The following is a 22,401-nucleotide window of genomic DNA, read 5'->3' on the forward strand; positions in this document are numbered from 1 at the left end:
AGGTGTGGTCCCTCGCCTTCACCCTGAATTTCTGCACAGAAACACCAGGCAAGGGCGAGGCTCCCCGACGTCCGCTGCAATTTGTAGACAACATCGGAAACATCCTCTCCCCCTTGGCATTAGCGTAGCCTCCCTTACAAGTAAAGAAGAAGGAAGAAGAAAAAGTAGATTATTCCATCGTTTTGTTAAGAACTTTGTTCTGGATTCCAAACTTTTTTAGGCTAACTAACGCTTTAAATACAGTTTTTTCTAGACAAAGTGGATTCTCGTGTCAGATTCCTTGTGATAAGCCCTCAAAAGCTCGGTCTTCCTTCCACCGTTCTTGTTCCAAAACGCGAAATGTGGTTATTAAGTGCGAAAAGTCAAGTACCTAAGCCATTAGTGGACCAGGGGTTGACCGGAACCCCTAGCTCTGACATAAAGTGCATACTATAGCACTCTATGAAAGAAAAAAGTCCAAAAACAAATTTGACGGGAAAATGGTATTTTTTAAAGCTTTCTTTGTAGTCCATTATGCTCGAACCGTTATGTTTAACACTAAATGTTCTACCCACTAATTATGCATATTCGTTCTAATGGATTTTTACCATGTTGGTAACAAAGAGGCATTTCAACATATTTAGACATGTATTTGTATTTTTATTTATTACAGTATTTTATATTTTGGTCAATAATATTCTCGCTTGTGCAAATTTTGGGATATATTTCTTCTTTCTCTCAAACATCCACATAATTATTATAATAATTATATCTTTTAGAATTAATCAAAATATCACAATTATTCATTAGATTCTAATTGGAAGGCAAAGTTCAGAGATACAAACACGTAACCATGATGGTTGGATGTGGGCGAAAACCTGAAAACCCCAATAAACTCGGAACTCTGGCTGACCCCAAAATTCGATCTACCATGTCAAATCCGAGTCGATCCGGACACGCTGGGTCGGAACATCATGGCCCTAATACTATGCGCTCGGATCCATCGCACCTTCAAAACCCTCACAATAAAGATCGAACAAAGAAGAAAGATCCCAAGCCCGCGCTTTCCTCTCCCGTTTTCCATTCAAATCAATGCGATCTGTTACTTTGCTCAGGATTAGCGGCGTGGAATCTTTTCTCAATGTGAAGCCTCTGCATTTCTTCGGTTACTTGCGGGGGTTTAACCAGACTTTAGTCGTTCAGAGATTCGAGGCCGGCAATCTTTTCATTCGGCTCATCGGAGATTCCATAATGCTAGCGGAGCAATGAGAAGCAAAACTTTCGGAAGCCATCACATGAAGTCAGAAACCTGAAGGAAATTAATATAGAAAAGGTTGTAAGACTCTTCAAATGGAGCGATGTTAGAAATTTCATTATATAATTCTCTTAGATTGCACTCTTCGGTTACATACTTTGTGCTACGTTTGGGGGTCCTGAATGCCTGAATCAAGGGCACCTTCTGACATAAAAGGATATTTATTCGTCTTCTTAACAAGTTAGTGGTTGCTCGTCGGCTTATTTATTCATTTTTTGTACTGTTATTTGCATTTTTTTCAGGTCGAAACAGTGTTTTTAACTGACAGCCGAGTGCGTTGTTCAGATGGTGCACCCTGTTCTCTTGGGTGATACTACTAAACCTTCTATCTCTTATCATGTCATTCGGATATATCACGTCCGTTGGTGCTCCTTATTGTAGGAACTAGGCTTACAATTGGGGATCGAGTCTCTTATTTTTATTTTTTCACTGTAAAACAATTTCATACTTTTTGAACAAGACCAATTCAATGGTGACTAGTGATGATATTTTCTTTATCCCACAGATGGGACAAACACTAGCAATCGGCAAAGCCTAGCAGATAAGCTTTATCATATCAACTCAGACGGCCTGCAGTTTGCAGCACCAGACCCACAGTTAAAGACCAATGAACTTGATCTGGTATGTGAATGTTTTAGAATGTATGCGACGTTTATGCTATTTGATGAAGTGGTACTTGTTAAGATGCTTCATTTTACAGGTTCGAGGTATTCTGAAAATTTTGCAAGGATTGTCCGGTCCTTTATTTTTCTGGGATCCCTGTGTGCAAAGTTTTCTTATTAAGAATGGAGTATATGTGAGCCACCTTTCACAAACAAGTCTCTATGGGATTCTTGGACAGCTTGTATATGCTGCAACTTGCTTGCAACAGGTGGAAATTTTTGTCAAGAAGATTGAATTCTCTTCTATATGCGCACCACCTACCTTAAAGGCTTTTGCACATTCTGTCTCCTTGTGGCTCAAGGTAGTCATATCTTTTTTTCACGATAAATTGGTTTATATAATATTTTCTATTTCTGATTAGCTATCTTAAATTAGACAGCTTGTTTGTTAGTTAATTTTCTGTATGTTTGTGAATATAATTAACAAAATCTGAACGCTGTAAGAAATTGAGGGATATTGCTCTGAAAGAGGAAGAGGATCTCGTTAGATCAGAGACCAACAGTATTCTCACTCTGCTCGGGTTGGGAAATGCTTTATCAAGGTGATTAGTTTCTGACTGGGACTTCTTCACCCCATTTTTCCATGCACTTTTACTATAAAATTTAGTCCTTTTCAAACAATGGATGTTGAAATTGTAGGTTTTGCTAGGATTGCTTGTACATGTTTACAGAATTGTTACTCTATTATGGATCTCCAGTTCTAATTACATTGGCAATCTAACCAAGTATCAGTCATTTCTTGATGATGTGTATTGCCACAGGTGTTGATGAGGGATTCTGTATTTTTTAATTAACAAGATTATATCAGTAATATTAGTTGTTAGATTAAAGGAGGACAAACTTGTAGGCAGGCTGAAATAGAAGCTCAAATATATTTGTTTTGTTTTTCTGTCTCCTTCAAAGATGGAAAAATCAACACTGCTATCAAACCGGTGGCCTGTCTGGTTCTGGCTCCATCAGTTTTGGCCAAAGCTTGAGCCAATATGACATTATGAATGATCTTTTTCTTAAGAAAGTAATGTAAAATTTATTGACACCTTAAAAATAGTGTTAAGAAAAAAAGTTAAAAGAATGCCAACAATGTGAAAAAAATACAAAATTCTTATATAAATTTTCTTGCATGAATTTCATTTTTTACTTTTAGATTTGTTTTACTCAGCTGGTCTATGGTTCACTATCAAACACTTTAAACTGGTGCCAGTTCAGATTTGCCTGTTCATCCTCGTTTGATGGACAAATCTGTTCTGTTCATATCCATTCAGTCCACAAAGTGAGTGACTGGTGGTACTGCAAGGAGCTAAAGGAAAATTATTTCAACTAGACCTATCCAATAAACAAGGAGAAACCATATGCAGTTTAGAAAAGTCTTAATTTTCACATTAAATCCATGGTGACTTTGCAAATATATTTTACTTAGTCTATTTGTTGCTTTACACAATTTACTTCTGAGTTTGTGGTTTTTTTACATAGTTCACATGAATACTGACAGATGGGAACATAATTTAATAGCTATTACTCTTTGCTACTAGTTTAATAGCTATTGCTTTTGCTACTTGGTGTTTCAAAATCTCATGGTCATTGTTCTTATGATTCATGCAGTGTGTGCTCTGGAGCTGAATATTTGTTACGAGTAGTGCAGGGAGCAATTCCTTCTGTTTATCTTGAAAACCTCTCTGAAGTTGCACCCGGTGAAATAACAGTTCACATTCTTGATCATCTGTACAAGCAGCTAGATGAAATTTGTCCTGTACAAGGTGGAGAGGTTGAAGATATTTTTTCTTGATTTTTCATATCTGCTAAACATCTTTGTTATGATTATTTGAGTATTTGGTTCTGAATTAAAAGCCGGACTGTTAATTTCAGGAGGATGCATACCATATGCTACTTGTTTTATTTGTAAGAAGTTTGTTGCCGTACATAGAGGGACTTGATTCCTGGCTTTATGATGGAACACTTGATGATCCTTTTGAGGAGGTAATTACATTTCTGCTTAATTCCATACTGTCATCATTTCAAAAAACAAAAAAAAAACAAAAAATTCCATACTATCAAAAAAAAAAAAAAAAAGGAAAAAGAAATCTGCTTTAGATGCGCATTCACTTATTAGGAAACAAAGTGTTACACTGACAATAGGTCAAAGCTATAATGTCAATTGTCTAGGTTAATAATCCGACTATTTAACATGTTCGTTTGTGAAGTTCCCTAAGATTGTCCAACCAATCAATTTTTGAGGACTTAATTTAGATAGCATATCCAGGGTTCCTGTGCAGGTGCTCTACTGTTGTAGTTCAAGCATATGGATACATAATTGGTGCTTCTCTTTATGCCCATATGGATGAATATATGTGCATATGTATGTCCCCATGCAATTGATGTGATGATTAGTATATATTACATCAGGATTCGATGCTTAAAGCCTTCAACTTCACTATTCCTTGTAATCCTATTATCTGGATCCCCTGATTTTTTATCGTTTCTTTCAGATGTTCTTTTGTGCCAATGATGCAATCATGATTGATCAACCAGCATATTGGGAGAAAAGCTATCTCTTTAGGACTCAGCAATACAGAAAATTAGCTTCAGGAATTTCCTTAAGAAGTGGTGGTGATTCCATGACAAATGATAAGAGAGAAACAGGAGACAAGGGATCCTCTGTCATCTCTGGTTTCTTAAAGGTAAAGGACCAGATTAATATCGAAACTGTAATCTGCCCTTTCTTTTTGAAAGATATGACCAAGTCAATTGTGTCGGCTGGAAAATCCTTGCAGCTGATTAGACATGCAAGGACAAGTAAAGCTATGATATTTAATGAAACTGATGATTCTGAGATTTGTTGTTTGGAGACATCAGATAGGTCTACTTTTGGGTCATACAACCATTTCAATTTCAATGAGACAAAGTTGAAAGATAATGACCAGTACTTGGGAAGATTAACCTTGCCTGAGATTTTCTGTGTATCCTTGTCGGCTCTTATTTCTGATGGACATCATATTTATAGACATATGAAACAGGAAGACCCAGTTGGTATAGCTTCTCACTGTGAAAAAATGAAATTGGAAAAGGGAAGTTCTCCCACTCAACCAGCTTTAATTGCTACTGACTCAATTTGGTACAAGATTTTAGATGAGACAGAATCACAGAAAAATTGCAGATGGGTGGGTATGGGAGTGAAAGCTAATTTAATGTCCACAGTAAAAGATTCAGACTGTTTTGGTCAGATGATCGATACAAAAGAGATTGGGTTTTTTCATAGTGGGAAAATTTTGGCTGCTGATGATGGTGATGAAGTGTATGCAGTCCTTGCTAGATCATTTTGGCCTGAAAATCCAGCTATAACAGTGTGCAGAGACTTTCTTCATGCGAATAAGTCGGCCTGTGATAACTTGAACTACAGATATTTCTTACTTCCCCCTTTGAATGATGAAAAACTACGAGATGCTATTTTTAGTGGAGAAAATGCTAGCACTTGTGGGAACGCGGATAAATTAAGTCCAAATGCAACAAATTATTCTTACGGTTTTCAATTTGATGAAGTTGAGTTAGCTCGACTGGAGGATGAAAGGCAGACTCTGAAGTCTCTTTTTCCTTTTCCTACTCTTCTTCCTTATTTTCAGGTACTTGAATTATCTGGTTCAAACTAACTTTTTAGTTTCTTGAAGTCACTATTTTTGATTGTCAAATATGATCCTCAGGAGGATAAATCTATTTCAGAGGTTTTACCCTACCAGAAAAATAGCACCCTTGCCTCAAGAGTTCTTTACTGGATTCAAAGTTTTGAACTTAAGGCTACACCACTTCCTGGTGTTGTTCTGCAAGAATGTCTTATTGCATATATTAAAAAGCAGGTTGGTAGCTCAAAGTCATTGATGACATTGTCTTTCGTTTTGAAGCTAATTTTTTCCCACTCAATTCTTAGTGATGGAGGTAGATATGAACTGATAGAATACAGGAGTCAGACTCAAGTAGCTGACATAAATTTGGTTCTAATACGCTAGGATGAGGATTTCTTTTCTCTGCTTAGTTGTATGATGAGGACTTCTTTTTATTCAGTTTTCCTGTGGTTATGCACCAGGTGGTCTATGTAGGCAGGCATATCCTGTTCAAGTTAATGAATGGTTGGAAATTGATGGATGAACTTGGTGTATTACGCGCTATTTACTTGCTGGGTTCAGGTACGTTTGTTGTTTTGGTTCACCTGATTCTGGAAGCAGCTGTCTCATAAGTATAGTTGTTAAAAGTTAATGTTTATATGGTTTATTTCTATATTCAGGTGACCTACTTCAGCATTTCCTCATTGTGCTTTTCGATAAACTAGACAGGGGTGATCCTTGGGATGATGAATTTGAACTCAATACTATATTACAGGTGTAGAATTTGAACCTTAATTAGTTTGGGAAAGGCATATTTTTCTTTTGATCTTGCATTTAAAGGTGAATATGTGGACGCAGGAATCCATTAGAAATTCTGCTGATGGGATGCTTCTAAGTGCTCCCGATTCTTTAGTTGTATCAATTATAAAGCCTCAGCCTCCTGATGATGGAAAAAATATAACTAACTTGGCTGTAGCTCCTCATAAGACTCGGCATGGCTGTTTTGGTATAGATGAACTTGATTTACTAAAGTTCACATACAAGGTAGGTGTAGTTGTTTACTTGATTGCTGTCAATTATTTGTTTTTTACCCTCTCGTCTTGCAAGGGTTTCAATGTTTTTTTGTTATGTAAGACAGGTTTCATGGCCTCTTGAGCTTATTGCTAATACAGATGCAATGATGAAGTACAATCAGGTGTTGATTTATTCATTTCCTATTTATAGAGACCACCCTTCTATTCTCTTAGTTTTCCTTTGGTTATATCTATATTTGCTGCAGGTAATGGCATTCTTGCTGAAAGTGAAGCGTGCAAAATTCGTTCTTGACAAAGCAAGAAGGTGGATGTGGAAGGTTATCATTCCATTATTTCTTTTATAGTTTCTTTATTAGTGCTCAACAAGTTATTTTGATAGTGTTTATCATTTCTTAGCTTAGATTTATCTTAAGCTTTTTTTGGGTTTGGAAACTATGTCATAATTGTATGCATCAAATTCAACAGTTCTTTTATGGTTTACACTCAAGTATTGGCCAAATACCTCACAAAAGGAACATCTTTTCTTTCCCAATGTCAGGATGGAAGCATGAAAAGGAACAATCATAAACGACATTTATTGGTTGAGCAGAAGCTTCTGCATTTTGTCGATGCCTTTCACCAGTATGTCATGGATAGGGTAAGTCACAGCCTTTGAGGAAAAAAAATGTAGTCCAAGAAACTTTGACCTCTCTGTGTTCATTCGATATGAGAATATATGAAACATTTGATTTTGCACCTCAAATCGTCTTTCTCCAAAAAAATGAAAATATGCAGGTATTCCACAGTGCTTGGCTTGAACTCTTTGAAGGAATGGCATCTGCTGGTTCTCTTGATGAAGTCATAGAAGTCCATGAGGCTTACCTTTTGTCTATTCAACGTCTCTGTTTTGTGGCTCCAGATAAGCTGGTAACAATTTCCATAAGTTTGAATTTAGGGTGTGCATAGGCATATGACTCTCATCACCCTATAACAGTAGGATCCAATGATGAAAATCTTTCAATTTCCTAATTTTTCTTCATGAACTTGCAGTGGGCACTGATTGCAAATCGCATTAAAAACATTCTTGCTTTGGCCCTTGAGTTCTACTCTATACAACAACTGCTTTGCAGCAGTGCAGCAACTTCAGCTAACCGGGCAAGCTGCGACAATGAAGTGGACAGGATTGAGAAACAGTTTGATGATTGTATCATCTTTCTACTCAGGGTATTTATCTCTACTGCATCGGACTCGTTCTTCCCTATGTTCCCTTTCCATGTTTTGTGTAGAAGTTCTTAAAAATATGATAACAGAAAATGAACTGTTCGTGCTTCATTTGTTGACTGATGGCTAGATAACCATCCCCTGAAGTGCCTCATGCTCTGTGGTGCTAGATGATCTGGGTATGATCATTTGATTGGTTGATGTGGTTTGTCCAAAGTTATTGGCCTACCAAAATAAATGATCAACATAGACGGGCTGAGATGGCCAAGTTCCAGGTTACTGATTCTTGACCTAATCATATGTAGGTGCTGTCCTTCAAACTGAATGTGGGTCATTTCCCCCATCTGGCGGATCTGGTTACTCGAATAAACTACAACTACTTTTATATGTCTGACAATGGCAGCGTGCTGACTGGCCCTGGGTCTGAAACAAATGCTTCAAAGCTTGGGAAGACCTTCCTGACCAGGCATGACATGTAGTATACGATCTTGTGTGCGAGTGCGTGGTACTTACTATTTGCACTAGTAGGAGTTCTTTGTATAGTTATGTCTGTTCTCTTTTGGAAAGTGTCATAGCTCTTTTGTAAGTTATGTGTCTGTTCTCTTTTGGAAAGTGTCATAGCTCTTTTGTGAGGTATGATGTCTCTCTTTAATTTTTGTTATTTAGTATTCTTTTGTAATGCCTCATGTCTTCTCTAAATATGATTAAGCAGCTCAAGAATCTCCTTGTACCAAGTTTTAAATAATTGTGCTGGGTTTTAAAGTTTTAAAACTGGTGATTCAAATTTTGATGTTAATGTTGGGAGAAAACATATTGTTACAGACAACTGTCATATGAGGGTTGATTCAACACAAAAAGTTATTTGGTGCGAATCATGTGATTATCGTAGTCGTTCTATCAATCATGATCAGATGACTAAGATAACTGTTTTGCACCAAATAGCCTATTTATATTGAGATTGTGACTGTCATATAGCTCAAACAGAAAAAGGTTAGAACCAATTAAATTTAGTACACTTAACAGTTAACACCCAAAAAATACATAAAAACCTTCATATACACCTGCTTTTTTATCATTCGTCATATTGTACATTAGAAATATCGTTAGTAACGTGGTGCCTAGAACTTCACTTCCTACAGAAGCTAAAACTATAGAACATAGACAACATTTCTGGAAGCATCTCTCCTACGAAAGATGTACAGAAGAATAAATGTTACAAAACTCTAGGCTCTAGTTGGGTACAAAAGGTCCCCAAGACAAATAAATATCATTCCTCGAACTGGCCATCTGAAATTGAAAAAACAGAGGTGAAGGCCTTCCCGGTCGATCAGAAACGCCCATGGTTTCCAGCAGCTGCCGTAGGGAATCCACTTAGTAAATTCTGTGGGCTACAACTGCGAGGGCTGTGATTTGAACTTGGAGGAGACAGACTAGGGATGGCCTCGAGTGTTGAACAAGGAGAGTGGCGAGGACCCACTGCGGATTTGGAAGTTTCAGGATGAGATTGGCCAGTCTCGCTGGAGAAAAACATGACACGAATATCATGCAAATTCCGGTAATCATGCAAAATCAAATGGATGTGTTGGTCGAAGACACAAATATCGGTTTGGAAATTGCATCGTACCCATTTGATAAATGTTTCCCTCTGCTAGTTGGTATAAAACTCGTCCGGTCTCTGGAATTTTGTGTTATATCCTATAAAGAGAAAATTTATGCAATCCATCAGAATCGGCAGTTTGGAAACATCAAGTAATGAGTAATTCTTTAGCAGGAATTAAAACTCACCGAAAGATTCATCCTTGAGATGGCCTGTACGCTACCAGGAATATCCTGCGTTTGATTAGAATTTCTCACAAAACGGTGTTCAAGAAGAGTATTTGCAGATGGCCGTTCCAATGGATTCCTCCGAAAGCAACACTGGAGGAAATCTTTACCTTCAGGAGACAGCATTTCAGGTATTGGAGGGCATTCATTGTTTAAGACTTTAAACATTGCCGCTGCCTGCATCAACAGAGAAATATTACAATCACGTTATCAAGGTTCGGAAACTGGTGAACATGAATAAAATCCTGCAGAGAGCTTACCCCTTCGTATTCACTCCAAGGAGGTTTCCCTGTGATCATCTCGATAATAGTACAACCCAAGCTCCAAATATCAACTGCCAGATCATACCCAGAATCCCTGTGCATCATTGCTTGCATGACCTGCAAATGGAGACCACAAGCATTTAAGAATGGTTAGAAATTAATCTAGACGTGAGCTGGTACTAGCAAACATAAAAAAAAATATTACTTCTGGTGCCATCCAATATGGGCTACCCTTCAATGAAAGTGCAGCAGCTTGACCACTCATCTGAATAAAAAAAGGTACATAAGCATCAGAAAATGACTATATAGCTTCTTTCTTACTCTCAGATTGAAGTATACAAGTTTCTTACATGTTTTGCCATCCCAAAGTCTGCAAGCTTGACAACCCCCGAGGCATCAACGAGTAAATTTGCCCCTTTGATATCCCTAAAAAAAGTAGAATATTTGAAGATGAAATTTTCCCGTCTCCCAAGGTGTAAACAATTAAATCAGAGACAAGAATCAGACCAGAAAGTGCATCAAGTATAAGCATTTTAAGCATGTTCAGGAAGAAAAATGATACAAGCACCTGTGAATTGTTTTTGTGCTGTGCAGGTAAGCCAACCCAGATAGAATATGACGTGTGAAATTGCGAACAATTGACTCTGTCATAGCTCCACCACAATGATCACGAACATATTTACTAATTGAACCAGGATGAACATATTCCAAATATATGAAGAAACGATCCTTAACCTTCAAGTGAAAAATAATAGCATATCTGAGTATCTTTGCACAAACGCATCCAACTACTAACAGGAACCAGCCAAGCAGAAATTTGGAAACAACTTACTATTTCACTTCCAAAATATTGCACAATATTTGGGTGTTTCAATTGGCTAAGAACTTTTATTTCCTGCCACAAAATGAAAAAATCTTGAGACAAAAACTAGCATGAATGGAAACCTGACTCAGAACTCATTATTTTTTCCTAAAAAATGATCAATTTCAGTATAACTAACCTGCTCTAACTGCTGCATGGATTCTGCTGATTTTGGGTCATCAGGAATTAAATTAACTTCTTTCATTGCACACAAAGCTCCTGTTTCCCTGTTGAAGAAAAGAAAGCATCAGTGCAAAGTACTGCATGGCCATACCACAAGTCGCTAAAATGAAATGCTTAAGTAGCTACTTGAGGCAACATAAAATAAAATGTACCTAAATGCTATTAAAGAAAAAAAAAAAGGTACCTATTTGTGGCCACATAAACATTTCCAAAAGTACCACTTCCAATGGGTTTCCCCTTTTGCCACTGACTTGTCATTGATGAGACTTCTGACTTTGCTGGAGGCTGATAAGCTGGTTGTGAAGGCACAGAGGCTGCAGGAGGAAGGGGCAGAGGATGGACAGAAATCAGACCTTCATGCCATGCTGCAGAGGAGTCTGAAGGGGTCTTTGAATGCAGCGGAGTGGTGGCCCCACTTGAGCTAGCGGTTTTGAAACCCTGATTTCTCCCTGTGGGACTATTGAGCGGTGAACAGTCCGGATTTTGTCCAAATTTCTCTAGTGAACTACCAGAAGAGAATCCCTTCTTATCAAAGGGAGGCAACTCTGGAATAGACCAAAACTGAAGTCCTCGCAAGTGCGCGTATGATAAAGGGTAGCCCCCTGTACTCAATCTCCGAGGACTTTGTTCAGGACTAGACAAGCTACTACCTGGGGCACTCTTTGGAGGCACTTTTAACCTAAAGGTTTGTATGTTTTCAAGAGAATTTGGGGTCTGCAGCATCTTTGCACCATGATTCAAAATAGATCCATTTGGTGATGCATATGACTTTTCTTCGCCCTTATGATTGTACTGGCAAGCAAACATACTGCAATACAACAAGAATAAATTAAAAAATCTCGGGAGAGTAACCAATACTCTATAAAGATTCTTTAGAACATATAATGTTACCAGCCATATCTTGCCAATTAACCCTCAAAAGTATGCTTCTTTCAATAACACAAACACAGATAAAAGTATAGCCAAGAAAAATACTTGAGCGACCTTTGTTAATTAGTAGGAAAAAAATCTAGGATACTGAGAAGAAACAGCATCCAACACACCAAAACCTGTCAACTAAATTTCCAGCTTCATCACATCCAACACACCAAAACCTTTTAGGATCAAAAACCTTTTAGCATAAATCCAAACCATGGAGCATCCTCAATTCTGCTGTCGTTAATTAACTCCTTTCTATGCCATCCTCGTCATGTCTCACCTCCATCCATGTTGTTTTTTTCTTTCCTCTATTTTGTTGGTTCCTTGACTGACAACTACAAGACTCTCCTCATATCTTTACTACTAGGCATCTGAGCATTTCCAGCGATTATTTTATACAACCATTACATAAATAACCTGTAGATGGTAATTCTCTTTTGGCAACACACTCTTAAAGCTGCAAGTAAAATTTCTGATGTGTTGGCCAAAGGAGTTCCTTGGCCCTCTTTTGTAGTGGGGGACTCCTCTATTGTACCTTGGAGGGCTCCCTCTAATTGTTTCTTTAAGCAATATAAATCACACAATTTCAAAAGAAAATAAAAAACTGTAGATGACCTGCTCACAAACACCACATATCAAGGAAAAATTAATAAAATGAAATAGAAAGAAAGAGCCAAAAGGACATATCCCTGCATGGTGGCATAAATTAGGAATTCAGTTCATCATTCATCTGATCATTACACCTGGTCATACAGTAAGATTATCATTCATCACTTTCCTCCCTAAGAAGGCAAATGATGCAACCCCCGCTGAGTTTCGTTCATCAGCATTATATCCAGCCCTTATAAAATCATTGCATGGGTCTTTGCCTTGCGTCTCAGCTCCGTCTTCCCTCATCTCATCCAACCCAATCAACGTACTATTATAAAGGGACGGCAGATCCTCAACACGGCACTCTGTGCTCATAAAATGGTAGACCACTTTAGAAGAAAAGAGGCTACACCACATCCTCCTTAAGATTGATGTCAAGAATACCTTTGATACAGCCAATTGGAAGCTGCTGGATTTCGTGGTACTAAAGTTGGGCTTCGAGAGAAGATGGCACATCTGAATCAAGAGTTATGTATCTTCTACCACCTTCTCGGTCCTTGTAAATGGCAAGGCATATGGTTATTTCAATAACTCTTGTGGCCTGAGACATGGGGACCCTCTCTCCCCTATGTTGTTCAATCTGATCAGAGATGTTCTGTGCAACATGTTCAACAGCACAAAAGATATAAATTGGTTCAAGCCTTCCTCGACAAACTAGTATCTTCATGTGTCAATATTGCAATTTGCAGACGACACCTTATGCTTCGGAGTAGTCCATGTTGATCAAATCACAAAGCTGAAAGCCCTTTTGCTCCTCTATGAAGACATCTCAGCTACCGTCTTCCCTCATCTCATCCAACCCAATCAACGTACTATTATAAAGGGACGGCAGATCCTCAACACGGTGCTCTCTGCTCATAAAATGGTAGACCACTTTAGAAGAAAAGAGGCTACACCACATCCTCCTTAAGATTGATGTCAAGAATACCTTTGATACAGCCAATTGGAAGCTGCTGGATTTCGTGGTACTAAAGTTGGGCTTTGAGAGAAGATGGCACATCTGAATCAAGAGTGACGTATCTTCTACCACCTTCTCGGTCCTTGTAAATGGCAAGGCATATGGTTATTTCAATAAATCTTGTGGCCTGAGACATGGGGACCCTCTCTCCCCTATGTTGTTCAATCTGATCAGAGATGTTCTGTGCAACATGTTCAACAGTTCAAAAGATATAAATTGGTTCAAGCCTTCCTCGACAACCTAGTATCTTCATGTGTCAATATTGCAATTTGCAGACGACACCTTATGCTTCGGAGTAGTCCATGTTGATCAAATCGCAAAGCTGAAAGCCCTTTTGCTCCTCTATGAAGACATCTCAGCTCCGTCTTCCCTCATCTCATCCAACCCAATCAACGTACCATTATAAAGGGACGGCAGATCCTCAACACGGCGCTCTCTGCTCATACAATGGTAGACCACTTTAGAAGAAAAGAGGCTACACCACATCCTCCTTAAGATTGATGTCAAGAATACTTTTGATACAGCCAAATGGAAGCTGCTGGATTTCGTGGTACTAAAGTTGGGCTTCGAGAGAAGATGGCACATCTGAATCAAGAGTTACGTATCTTCTACCACCTTCTCGGTCCTTGTAAATGGCAAGGCATATGGTTATTTCAATAACTCTTGTGGCCTGAGACATGGGGACCCTCTCTCCCCTATGTTGTTCAATCTGATCAGAGATGTTCTGTGCAACATGTTCAACAGTTCAAAAGATATAAATTGGTTCAAACCTTCCTCAACAACCTAGTATCTTCATGTGTCAATATTGCAATTTGCAGACGACACCTTATGCTTCGGAGTAGTCCATGTTGATCAAATCGCAAAGCTGAAAGCCCTTTTGCTCCTCTATGAAGACATCTCAGGTCAATCAGTCAATTGGTCTAAATTTGCAATATAAGGCATTCACCCCTTTGAATCCCTTCAAGTGTTCGGCAGCATCTTGGAGTGCAAAGTCACCGATCTTCCAACAATATACCTTGGGCTGCCTCTCTCCCTCAAACAGCCTTCCAAAGTGTTGTGGGCAAATGTCCTTGAAAAGTTTGATAAAAGGCTAAGCACTTGAAAGGCAAACTTCTATCAAAAGTTGGACGGTTAACTCTAATCAAGCCAACTCTGGCAGCTCTTCCTCTTTACTACTTGTCTCTATTAATAAGCCTAGCCAGCATCTCCAAGAAAGTTGAAGCGCTGGAGCATCATTTCCTTTGGAGAGGCTCGTCAAACAATGCCAAACATCATTTGGTAAGATGGAAAGAGGTTTGTCTGCCCAAGGAAAAGGGGGAGGGGGATATCAAAAGCATCACTAAAGTTAATGATTCCCTGCTGGCTAAATGGATTTGGCGCTTTACCAACGAAAAAGACAACCTTTGGAGCAAAGTTCTGGTGGCAAAGCACAATTATTATAACACTTCTTGGCGCCCAATCCATCTTTGGGCAGTAAACTATACCCCCACTGAAAAAGAATTTTAAGTACAAGCCAAAAGTTCAAGAAGGCATTAAGTTTAGAGCTAGAGCAGGCAACTCCATGAAATTCTGGTCTGATGTATGGACTGGAGACAAGCCATTAGTAGCTTCTTTTTCTGAAGTTTTCAACATTGTCAGGAACAAGGAAATGACTGTGTCTCAGACCCGAACTAGGTAGGGTTGAATGTGCAACAGCAGGCCTTAAGTTTAGAGCTAGAGCAGGCAACTCCATGAAATTCTGGTCTGATGTATGGACTGGAGACAAGCCATTAGTAGCTTCTTTTTCTGAAGTTTTCAACATTGTCAGGAACAAGGAAATGACTGTGTCTCAGACCCGAACTAGGTAGGGTTGAATGTGCAACAGCAGGCCTTAAGTTTAGAGCTAGAGCAGGCAACTCCATGAAATTCTGGTCTGATGTATGGACTGGAGACAAGCCATTAGTAGCTTCTTTTTCTGAAGTTTTCAACATTGTCAGGAACAAGGAAATGACTGTGTCTCAGACCCGAACTAGGTAGGGTTGAATGCGCAACAGCAGGCCTTAAGTTTAGAGCTAGAGCAGGCAACTCCATGAAATTCTGGTCTGATGTATGGACTGGAGACAAGCCATTAGTAGCTTCTTTTTCTGAAGTTTTCAACATTGTCAGGAACAAGGAAATGACTGTGTCTCAGACCCGAACTAGGTAGGGTTGAATGTGCAACAGCAGGCCTTAAGTTTAGAGCTAGAGCAGGCAACTCCATGAAATTCTGGTCTGATGTATGGACTAGAGACAAGCCATTAGTAGCTTCTTTTCCTGAAGTTTTCAACATTGCCAGGAATAAGGAAATGCTTGTGTCTCAGACCCGAACTAGGGAGGGTTGAATGTGCAACAGCAGGCCTTAAGTTTAGAGCTAGAGCAGGCAACTCCATGAAATTTTGGTCTGATGTATGGACTGGAGACAAGGCATTAGTAGCTTCTTTTCCTGAAGTTTTCAACATTGCCAGGAACAAGGAAATGACTGTGTCTCAGACCCGAACTAGGAAGGGTTGAATGTGCAACAGCAGGCATTAAGTTGAGAGCTAGAGCAGGCAACTCCATGAAATTCTGGTCTGATGTATGCACTGGAGACAAGCCATTAGTAGCTTATTTTCCAGAAATTTTCAAGATTGCCTGGAACAAGGAAATGACTGTACCTCAGACCCGAACTAGGGAGGGTTGAATGTGCAGCAGCAACAATAAACCAACTAGCTTGTTGCTCTGTTGTGTTTCCTTTGTCTTTATTTAGCTGTTTTTTTTTTTTTTGGTTCTTTCCTTAGCTTGTAATTCATTTGTTAGTCAGTTAGTTTTTATCTGTTGTATCTCCCAGCCTCCCCTTTTTGCCAGGGAAGGCAGCATCCCCCCCTCTCTTAATAAAATCACACACTTTAAAAAAAAAAAAAAAAAATTATCATAATGTGGAAGACTTGATTTTGCCATTTATTGCCTAAACAACACTAATAACTGATAACCTTTACACTTCATGTCAACCAAAGAAAACACATTAGCCTTTTATTTTAGCAGTCTGAAAGCATTTGCATTACACTCCATAACTTTGGCATCCCAGAAAGGACCATCACATGTTTCAATCCAGCTTTTTTGTGAGATAATCCAACCTAGATTGTCCACAACATTTCATTTCCATCAAATGATAGCAGTTAGCTAGAGATAGTCCATAACCTTTCATTTCCATCAAACCAGTGCAGTTAGCTAGACTGCTACCCCTTCTGCGTACATAAAAACAAGGTCCAACAAAAGAGTACTGGTATCACATTGGCAACCAAAAATCCAATAAGGCCGATTCAGTTCCAGTTTAAATTTTTATTTATGTTTATAGTGGTCAAACACCCAAAACAGAACCACATTGGACCACTGAATCTGAGACTTCCTGCATGATAAGCAATATAGTACCAATTCCTTAAACCCTGAACAATTACTATCACTCAACAAAATGAACTTATTTTAAACCATTATATGGTTACTCTCAACCTCTATAATGTGGATCTTCACCTCAACATCTGTCTTCAGTATTCATGAAGACCAACACAACCTACACCTCAACAAATGTATAATCCACCAGTCTTTCATCCCATCTTCATCTCCTTAATATAATTCATCTTCTATCAGAATCAATAATGTCTACTGAGAGTATAAATTCTCCCTTGCTAATTGGAAGGCTGAGCATATTTGTCTATACACATGCCCCTAAGACATTCATTTAGATTAAATTAAAGGTTAGAATAGATACCATAAAGCGCAAGTAATGGAGAATGGCGCGTGACCACAAGATGCCATGATTGTTCTCATTCTTTGAGACAGCTATCAGCTTACAGACTTTGAACCCAACCTTATTATTATTTCATATTAGCTATCAGATAACGGAATTTGGACCCATTAAAGTCTTATAATTTTTCATATACCCGAATAAGATAAACCACAACAAACGTCAACCAACTTTAAATCAATATGAGACCAAATCATACCAAAGTCGGCCCAAAATTTAAAACGTAAACAAAAAATAGAACATCTATCTATCGTACAATCAAATTAAGAAACGAACTACGCTTAGAAATCAGAAGAGTATAATTCGAAACCGGAAATAAGAATGATTGGGCAAGTTGTTTCCAGGTCAAAGTGATCAAAACCAACATTCCCTTTACTAGAAAATCAGAAAGAAAAAAAAAAAAAAAACACAACCCACCTTCCAGACGGGGAGCTGGAGAGTATCCTCTCCCCAACGGCGTCAGCATTCAATAATTCCGCCGCATCAGCTTCATCTCTGCTCGAACCCGGTGTTTCCTTCGGAGAAGGAAGCCGGCAACACCCCTTATTAGAATCCGCAAACACCGCATCTTTCCTCAGCAGAGCCCCCAAATCGGGTAAAGGCAAGGGAACTGCGACAGCAGACGAGGATCGCGTGGACAAGAACTCCCTCCATATGGGAGACCTAGACACAGGCGTGGAATGCTCAGACAGTGACGGCCGGGGAGAACCCCGCCCTCCCACCGTCAACCCCTCGACCTCAAGGTCGCTGAGATGCCGCAGCTTCCGCTGCCGCGTGAGGCGCGGGTGAGAGGCCGCGTCCCTCCGCGATATGAACAAGTAGAAGTCCTTCAGGATGCGCATCTGTTTGGACGGCGAAGTCGGAGAATCAAGCGACGATCTGGGAGACGAGGTCGACGACGGAGAATTGGAGCTCTTCCACCAATGCATAGCTGCGGGGGGAGAAACATGGCATCCACGACCGCAAGCCTAGTGGCCGGAAACGGATCTGCATGAACGAGGGGCAGGCAATGAAGCCATGGACGTCGAACCCTTAGCCTCGACGACCTCCGCCACGCGGCTTGCGAGACTTGCCATTTTCCCTGGCAACGGAGAGAGAGAAGAAGTCCATCTCCGACAAGTCAAAGCGGGGTTTTCAGCTTGCTTCCACCATTTTGGGCTCCCTCAACAAAGTCAAGACGTGATGGGCGACGATGTCACGAGGAAGGGCCCTTAATTACTTTTTTTTTAATACCTGACTCAAATTTATACGAAAACATCTACTAGTCCCCGACTGCTTGGGTTTGATTGCGCTTATTGACACGTAACCGACAAGTGCTGGAGTACGACAGATGGAGAAGGATAACGTGGGCCCGGCCCAGGATTTCTTGAACGGCTAAGATCTGATAAAATATTTTGTAGGAAGACTTCTAAAATGTCGCTTTGTTGGAATATTTAATACGAAAAAGAATTAAGAGAATAATCAAATAAAAAAGCAGGAAAAAGAGGAAAGGTTTTACCGTACGATGGACCCCACAAAACTTAATTATAAAATATAATTAAAGAAAGATAAAAAAAAAATATATATATAGGATCGGAGCCTCTTTCAACGTGTAGATTTAGGCAAATCTTTAAAAATTTAATTAAATTAAATTAAATTTTCTCTTTCAGATAAGTCAAAAATCTCCATTTGTCCGTATTCAGGAAGTTCAATTTCATCACGAAAGAGCAAAACTTTTAGAAAAGAAACATTTTGATCATTATTTTTTACTTTTATTAATTCCAAACCTGTTAAGAGAAAAATCAACTCCATGTCACCGTTCTCCTACGACGCCCTTTTTGAAAGCTGAAAGTCCAAAAGTCTGACCTCTTGACCTCAAACCAGAGTCAAGCGCCTCTCTCGCTATCTTTTGCTTTGATTTTTGAATTTTCCATCGCTAAAACGATGAACATCGTAGTTATTCTCCATTGTGCTCCGGTCGCGCATCCACCTGGTTTTCATGGATGAACTGCCCCGATTGCCGTCGTATGCTCTTAAGAAATCTCAAGAGGATAAGGCCTCACCAACTAAAAGAGATAACTACAAGTATCAAATAGACTTAAATGTTAGAAAACCGTAATTTAAATTATTATTCAAAATTTACATCATGCCAGAATATTAAGATTTGGGATAAATACCTGAATCCATTCTAAACAATCACTTACTGTTGTCGAATTATGTGTCAATCGATACGAATAATTGGTTTTGTGATTTTTCTAACTTCTTATCTAAAATTTACAGCATGCCAGAATATTAGGATTCGGGATAAATACCTGGATCCATTCCAAAGGATCGCCAACCGTTACAAAATTTTGCGGCAATTGATATGAACGAATAATTGGTTTTGTGATCTTCCTCAACTAAATCTTTTTAGTTCTTCAATGGAACTTTCGTCTCTCTTCCAGATGAGGAGAAGGAAAATTGTGTTTAATTTAGTATATTGGGGACCATAATCATAATGTGTCTCTTTATATAGGTTCCCATAATTCCCTATGTTATCTACTCAATTGGCCCATATTCCTTAATAAGCTTAACAAAATTAGAAAATCCATAAGATTTATCAAATTCATCACATGATCCTTATCCCTTACTCTCTATGGCATAAACACATCTTATATCATCCATTCTATACCAAGTTAAGAAAAAGAGCGTTCTCACTTTTCCTTTTCTTACTCAACAAAACAAGGAAGACAAAAGATTAGGTTCCCATAATTCCCTATGTTATCTACTCGATTGTCATCACTGTTGGTAAAATCTCAAACCAGCTCACTCAGCTAAAAACAACTTGGTTCATTTTAGTTTTTACTTAAACGTTGTTCTAGTTCAAACATGAAATAAGGTTCGTTAAGTATAACAAACCAAGTTCGGTTTGTTAACTCGTGAGTTAACAGGGTAGTCTAGATTTTTTTACGGTTGATAGTTGCTCTTAATTACCTCAAACATAAAAAATGATCAATCATGGTATCCAAGTTGAGAGAGATAAATTTAACATGTATGGTCTATTAAACCCAAATTGGGGTTATCGGCGAAGAATTCAACAATATCATCATAATATTCTCTTTATTTATTTTTGTACTTCTTTTTTTAAGTTTAAAATGTAGGTCGAAGCTCAAGGTCTGCACCATAGTGATCCAAGGCGAGTTGTTATGGCTACAATATTTGGGCCTTTTAACAAATGAAACTGGGCTGAAGCCACTTCATATTGAGCAGACTAAGAATTGTACAAAAACTGACTTGAACCAGAGTATGGCAAAAATAGGGGGAATTAACGAACCCTACCCTCATTGTGTCTATCCATAGGGAAGGGCAGGGCAGGGCAGGGCACCCTACCTTCCCCTACCTTACAAACAAAATTTTACAACAAAAAGATGGTTTTTTGTGCCTTGTCTGTCGATGATGAGAATGGAGGGTCAATAAGGAAAGCAGCCCATGTACGCGAAAAGGACAGGAAGCCAAACCCCGTTGCCCTTCAATTTTCGATTTTGTTAAAAAACAGCTTAGGAGTCGAGGTTTCTCCCTTCCTTCCCACCGCCCTTCAATAACCGAAGTTTCTACTAAGCATTGACAGTAAAATCTAGAGTATAGAGAATAAATAATTGAGGAGAAAGATTTACAAGTTTTCGATTACATTCACCGACATTATAGAAAAGGAAATGTTCTCCAAAAGTCGACGAATCCTACCAACCATATCCAGCTTACTCTCTTCAATGTCATTTCATGGAAACACACTCCACGGAATTTGTCTATTTTTAGCAATTATTTATGGAGGTTATAAATTGCTAATATGCCACTTAGTTGATTCTCCATCGATTTGTTAAGGTATTTTTTAAATCTAATTTTATTTTCAAAATTTGTTACATTTCAAATATGATTGATAAAATCTATAAATACTTTTTTTTTTAAAAAATAAAAAAAAATCCCAAGTGATATGTGTGTGTGTGTGAAGAGGGGGGGAAGGTTGGTTCGATCCATCGATCGAGGAGAAGACTTTTCCCATGTGATGTGGTCATTGATTGACCTAATTGGTTAATTGGACTTTGATTTAGTATAATCAAACTTTTTTTTAACTAATTGGTCTAATTATTAAGAAATAAAAACTTGGTTGTAAGTATGGGTCAATAACATGTTACATTGTTATTACGATTAAAATAATGTAAAAATTGTAACCACAGTGTGAAACTTAGTAGTCCACACCACACCACATAGAATCCGGTCAGCACAAATTATAAAACTTGTTACAATAGTTTGAATTAATATATGCATGGAACCAATTAAGAACTTAGTGTGAAACCTTTGACTAAGGGCGAGACGCTTCAATATGTAAAATGCAACATGGAAGCATGAAATATTTCAGCTTTATATTTTATTTCGAATATGTAACCATTCTTCGCTTCTCAGGTATTATTTATTAAACTGTTGAAAAATATATTTAAAAGAAATAAGAGAAGGCGAAAATAATTTCTACACGTGCTAAGGGTACTTTCGTAATTTCATTATTAAAACAAATTAGAATTCCGGAACGCTTTATTTTATGAAAAAGGACCACTCCGCACGCGCACGCCAAGGTGACCCTACCCTTTTGTCCCTCCCACCGCTGTCGTTTTCACGGAATGAGCCTCGACGTCTCCTGTCCGTGGATTTTGGGGCCCATTAACTTGAGGCTAGGGTTTACATCTTGACTTTTTCAAGCAACAAAAGAGCGAGTGACTCACACGTGTCGAGTAGTTTTTGGTGGCAATTCTTGAGGTTCAGTCACGTCGATGTGACCGGTAAAAACTTGTCATTTCTGAGCAGGTGCTCGAAGCGACTGTTCAGAAGCCGGCGGTCGATGAGGGGCTACCGGGGATTGATGTCGGTGTCCCCGTGTGCAGTTGACCGGGGATAGCAGGTCCTGCTCTGTCCCCACGAGCGCCTTTCATGAATTGAGCTACCTCGTAACTCGCAAAGCCACGTGGAAAGAGAGGACCCACAATATCTTTCACCAAATGACGTAAAAATCACCGAGAAAACTCTAAAATTACGCTGACGCGACCTTGTAGTTCCTGGAAGTTGGTGAGATTGTGTTTTGTTACCGTAAATGCCCCTACATTGCTTAATCGCCACGATTTGGGATGAAATGGAATAACTTAGAAGAGAGGTTAGGGT

The 22,401-nt window shown here is 38.8% G+C and overlaps 2 protein-coding genes across 4 annotated transcripts; one reads left to right on the forward strand and one right to left on the reverse strand.

Annotated features, from left to right (window-relative positions):
- Positions 1-1,011: 1,011 nt before the first annotated feature.
- Positions 1,012-8,549, forward strand: LOC137952829 (uncharacterized). 2 transcript variants are annotated; one of them, XM_068799902.1, is made up of 18 exons: positions 1,012-1,312; positions 1,537-1,601; positions 1,800-1,915; positions 1,995-2,258; positions 2,401-2,498; positions 3,556-3,718; positions 3,820-3,930; positions 4,440-5,570; positions 5,649-5,801; positions 6,029-6,128; positions 6,227-6,321; positions 6,405-6,590; positions 6,685-6,741; positions 6,826-6,897; positions 7,119-7,217; positions 7,355-7,486; positions 7,610-7,783; positions 8,086-8,549. In XM_068799902.1, the coding sequence occupies exons 2-18, from the start codon at positions 1,580-1,582 to the stop codon at positions 8,257-8,259; spliced, it is 3,147 nt and encodes a 1,048-aa protein (XP_068656003.1). In that variant the 5' UTR covers positions 1,012-1,312; positions 1,537-1,579; the 3' UTR covers positions 8,260-8,549. The 2 variants fall into 2 exon arrangements, with proteins under 2 accessions (XP_068656003.1, XP_068656004.1); XM_068799903.1 differs by lacking the exons at positions 7,355-7,486; positions 7,610-7,783; positions 8,086-8,549 and having other exon boundaries at positions 6,826-6,884; positions 7,119-7,212.
- A 214-nt stretch (positions 8,550-8,763) lies between these two features.
- On the reverse strand, positions 8,764-18,394 carry LOC137952831 (mitogen-activated protein kinase kinase kinase 5-like). 2 transcript variants are annotated; one of them, XM_068799904.1, is made up of 11 exons: positions 17,656-18,394; positions 11,097-11,720; positions 10,869-10,956; positions 10,700-10,762; positions 10,436-10,602; positions 10,218-10,293; positions 10,073-10,132; positions 9,865-9,984; positions 9,566-9,781; positions 9,405-9,475; positions 8,764-9,297 (listed from the first exon to the last, which is right to left on the reverse strand). In XM_068799904.1, exons 1-11 carry the CDS (start codon positions 18,165-18,167, stop codon positions 9,108-9,110), a joined length of 2,187 nt encoding a protein of 728 aa, XP_068656005.1. In that variant the 5' UTR covers positions 18,168-18,394; the 3' UTR covers positions 8,764-9,107. The 2 variants fall into 2 exon arrangements, with proteins under 2 accessions (XP_068656005.1, XP_068656006.1); XM_068799905.1 differs by having other exon boundaries at positions 9,115-9,256.
- Positions 18,395-22,401: the final 4,007 nt, after the last annotated feature.

Source organism: Aristolochia californica, unplaced genomic scaffold (assembly GCF_029961685.1).
Source record: "Aristolochia californica isolate CCGP_79_NKW_82.1479 unplaced genomic scaffold, dmAriCali1.0.hap1 SCAF_16, whole genome shotgun sequence".
NCBI classification, from domain to species: domain Eukaryota; kingdom Viridiplantae; phylum Streptophyta; class Magnoliopsida; order Piperales; family Aristolochiaceae; genus Aristolochia; species Aristolochia californica.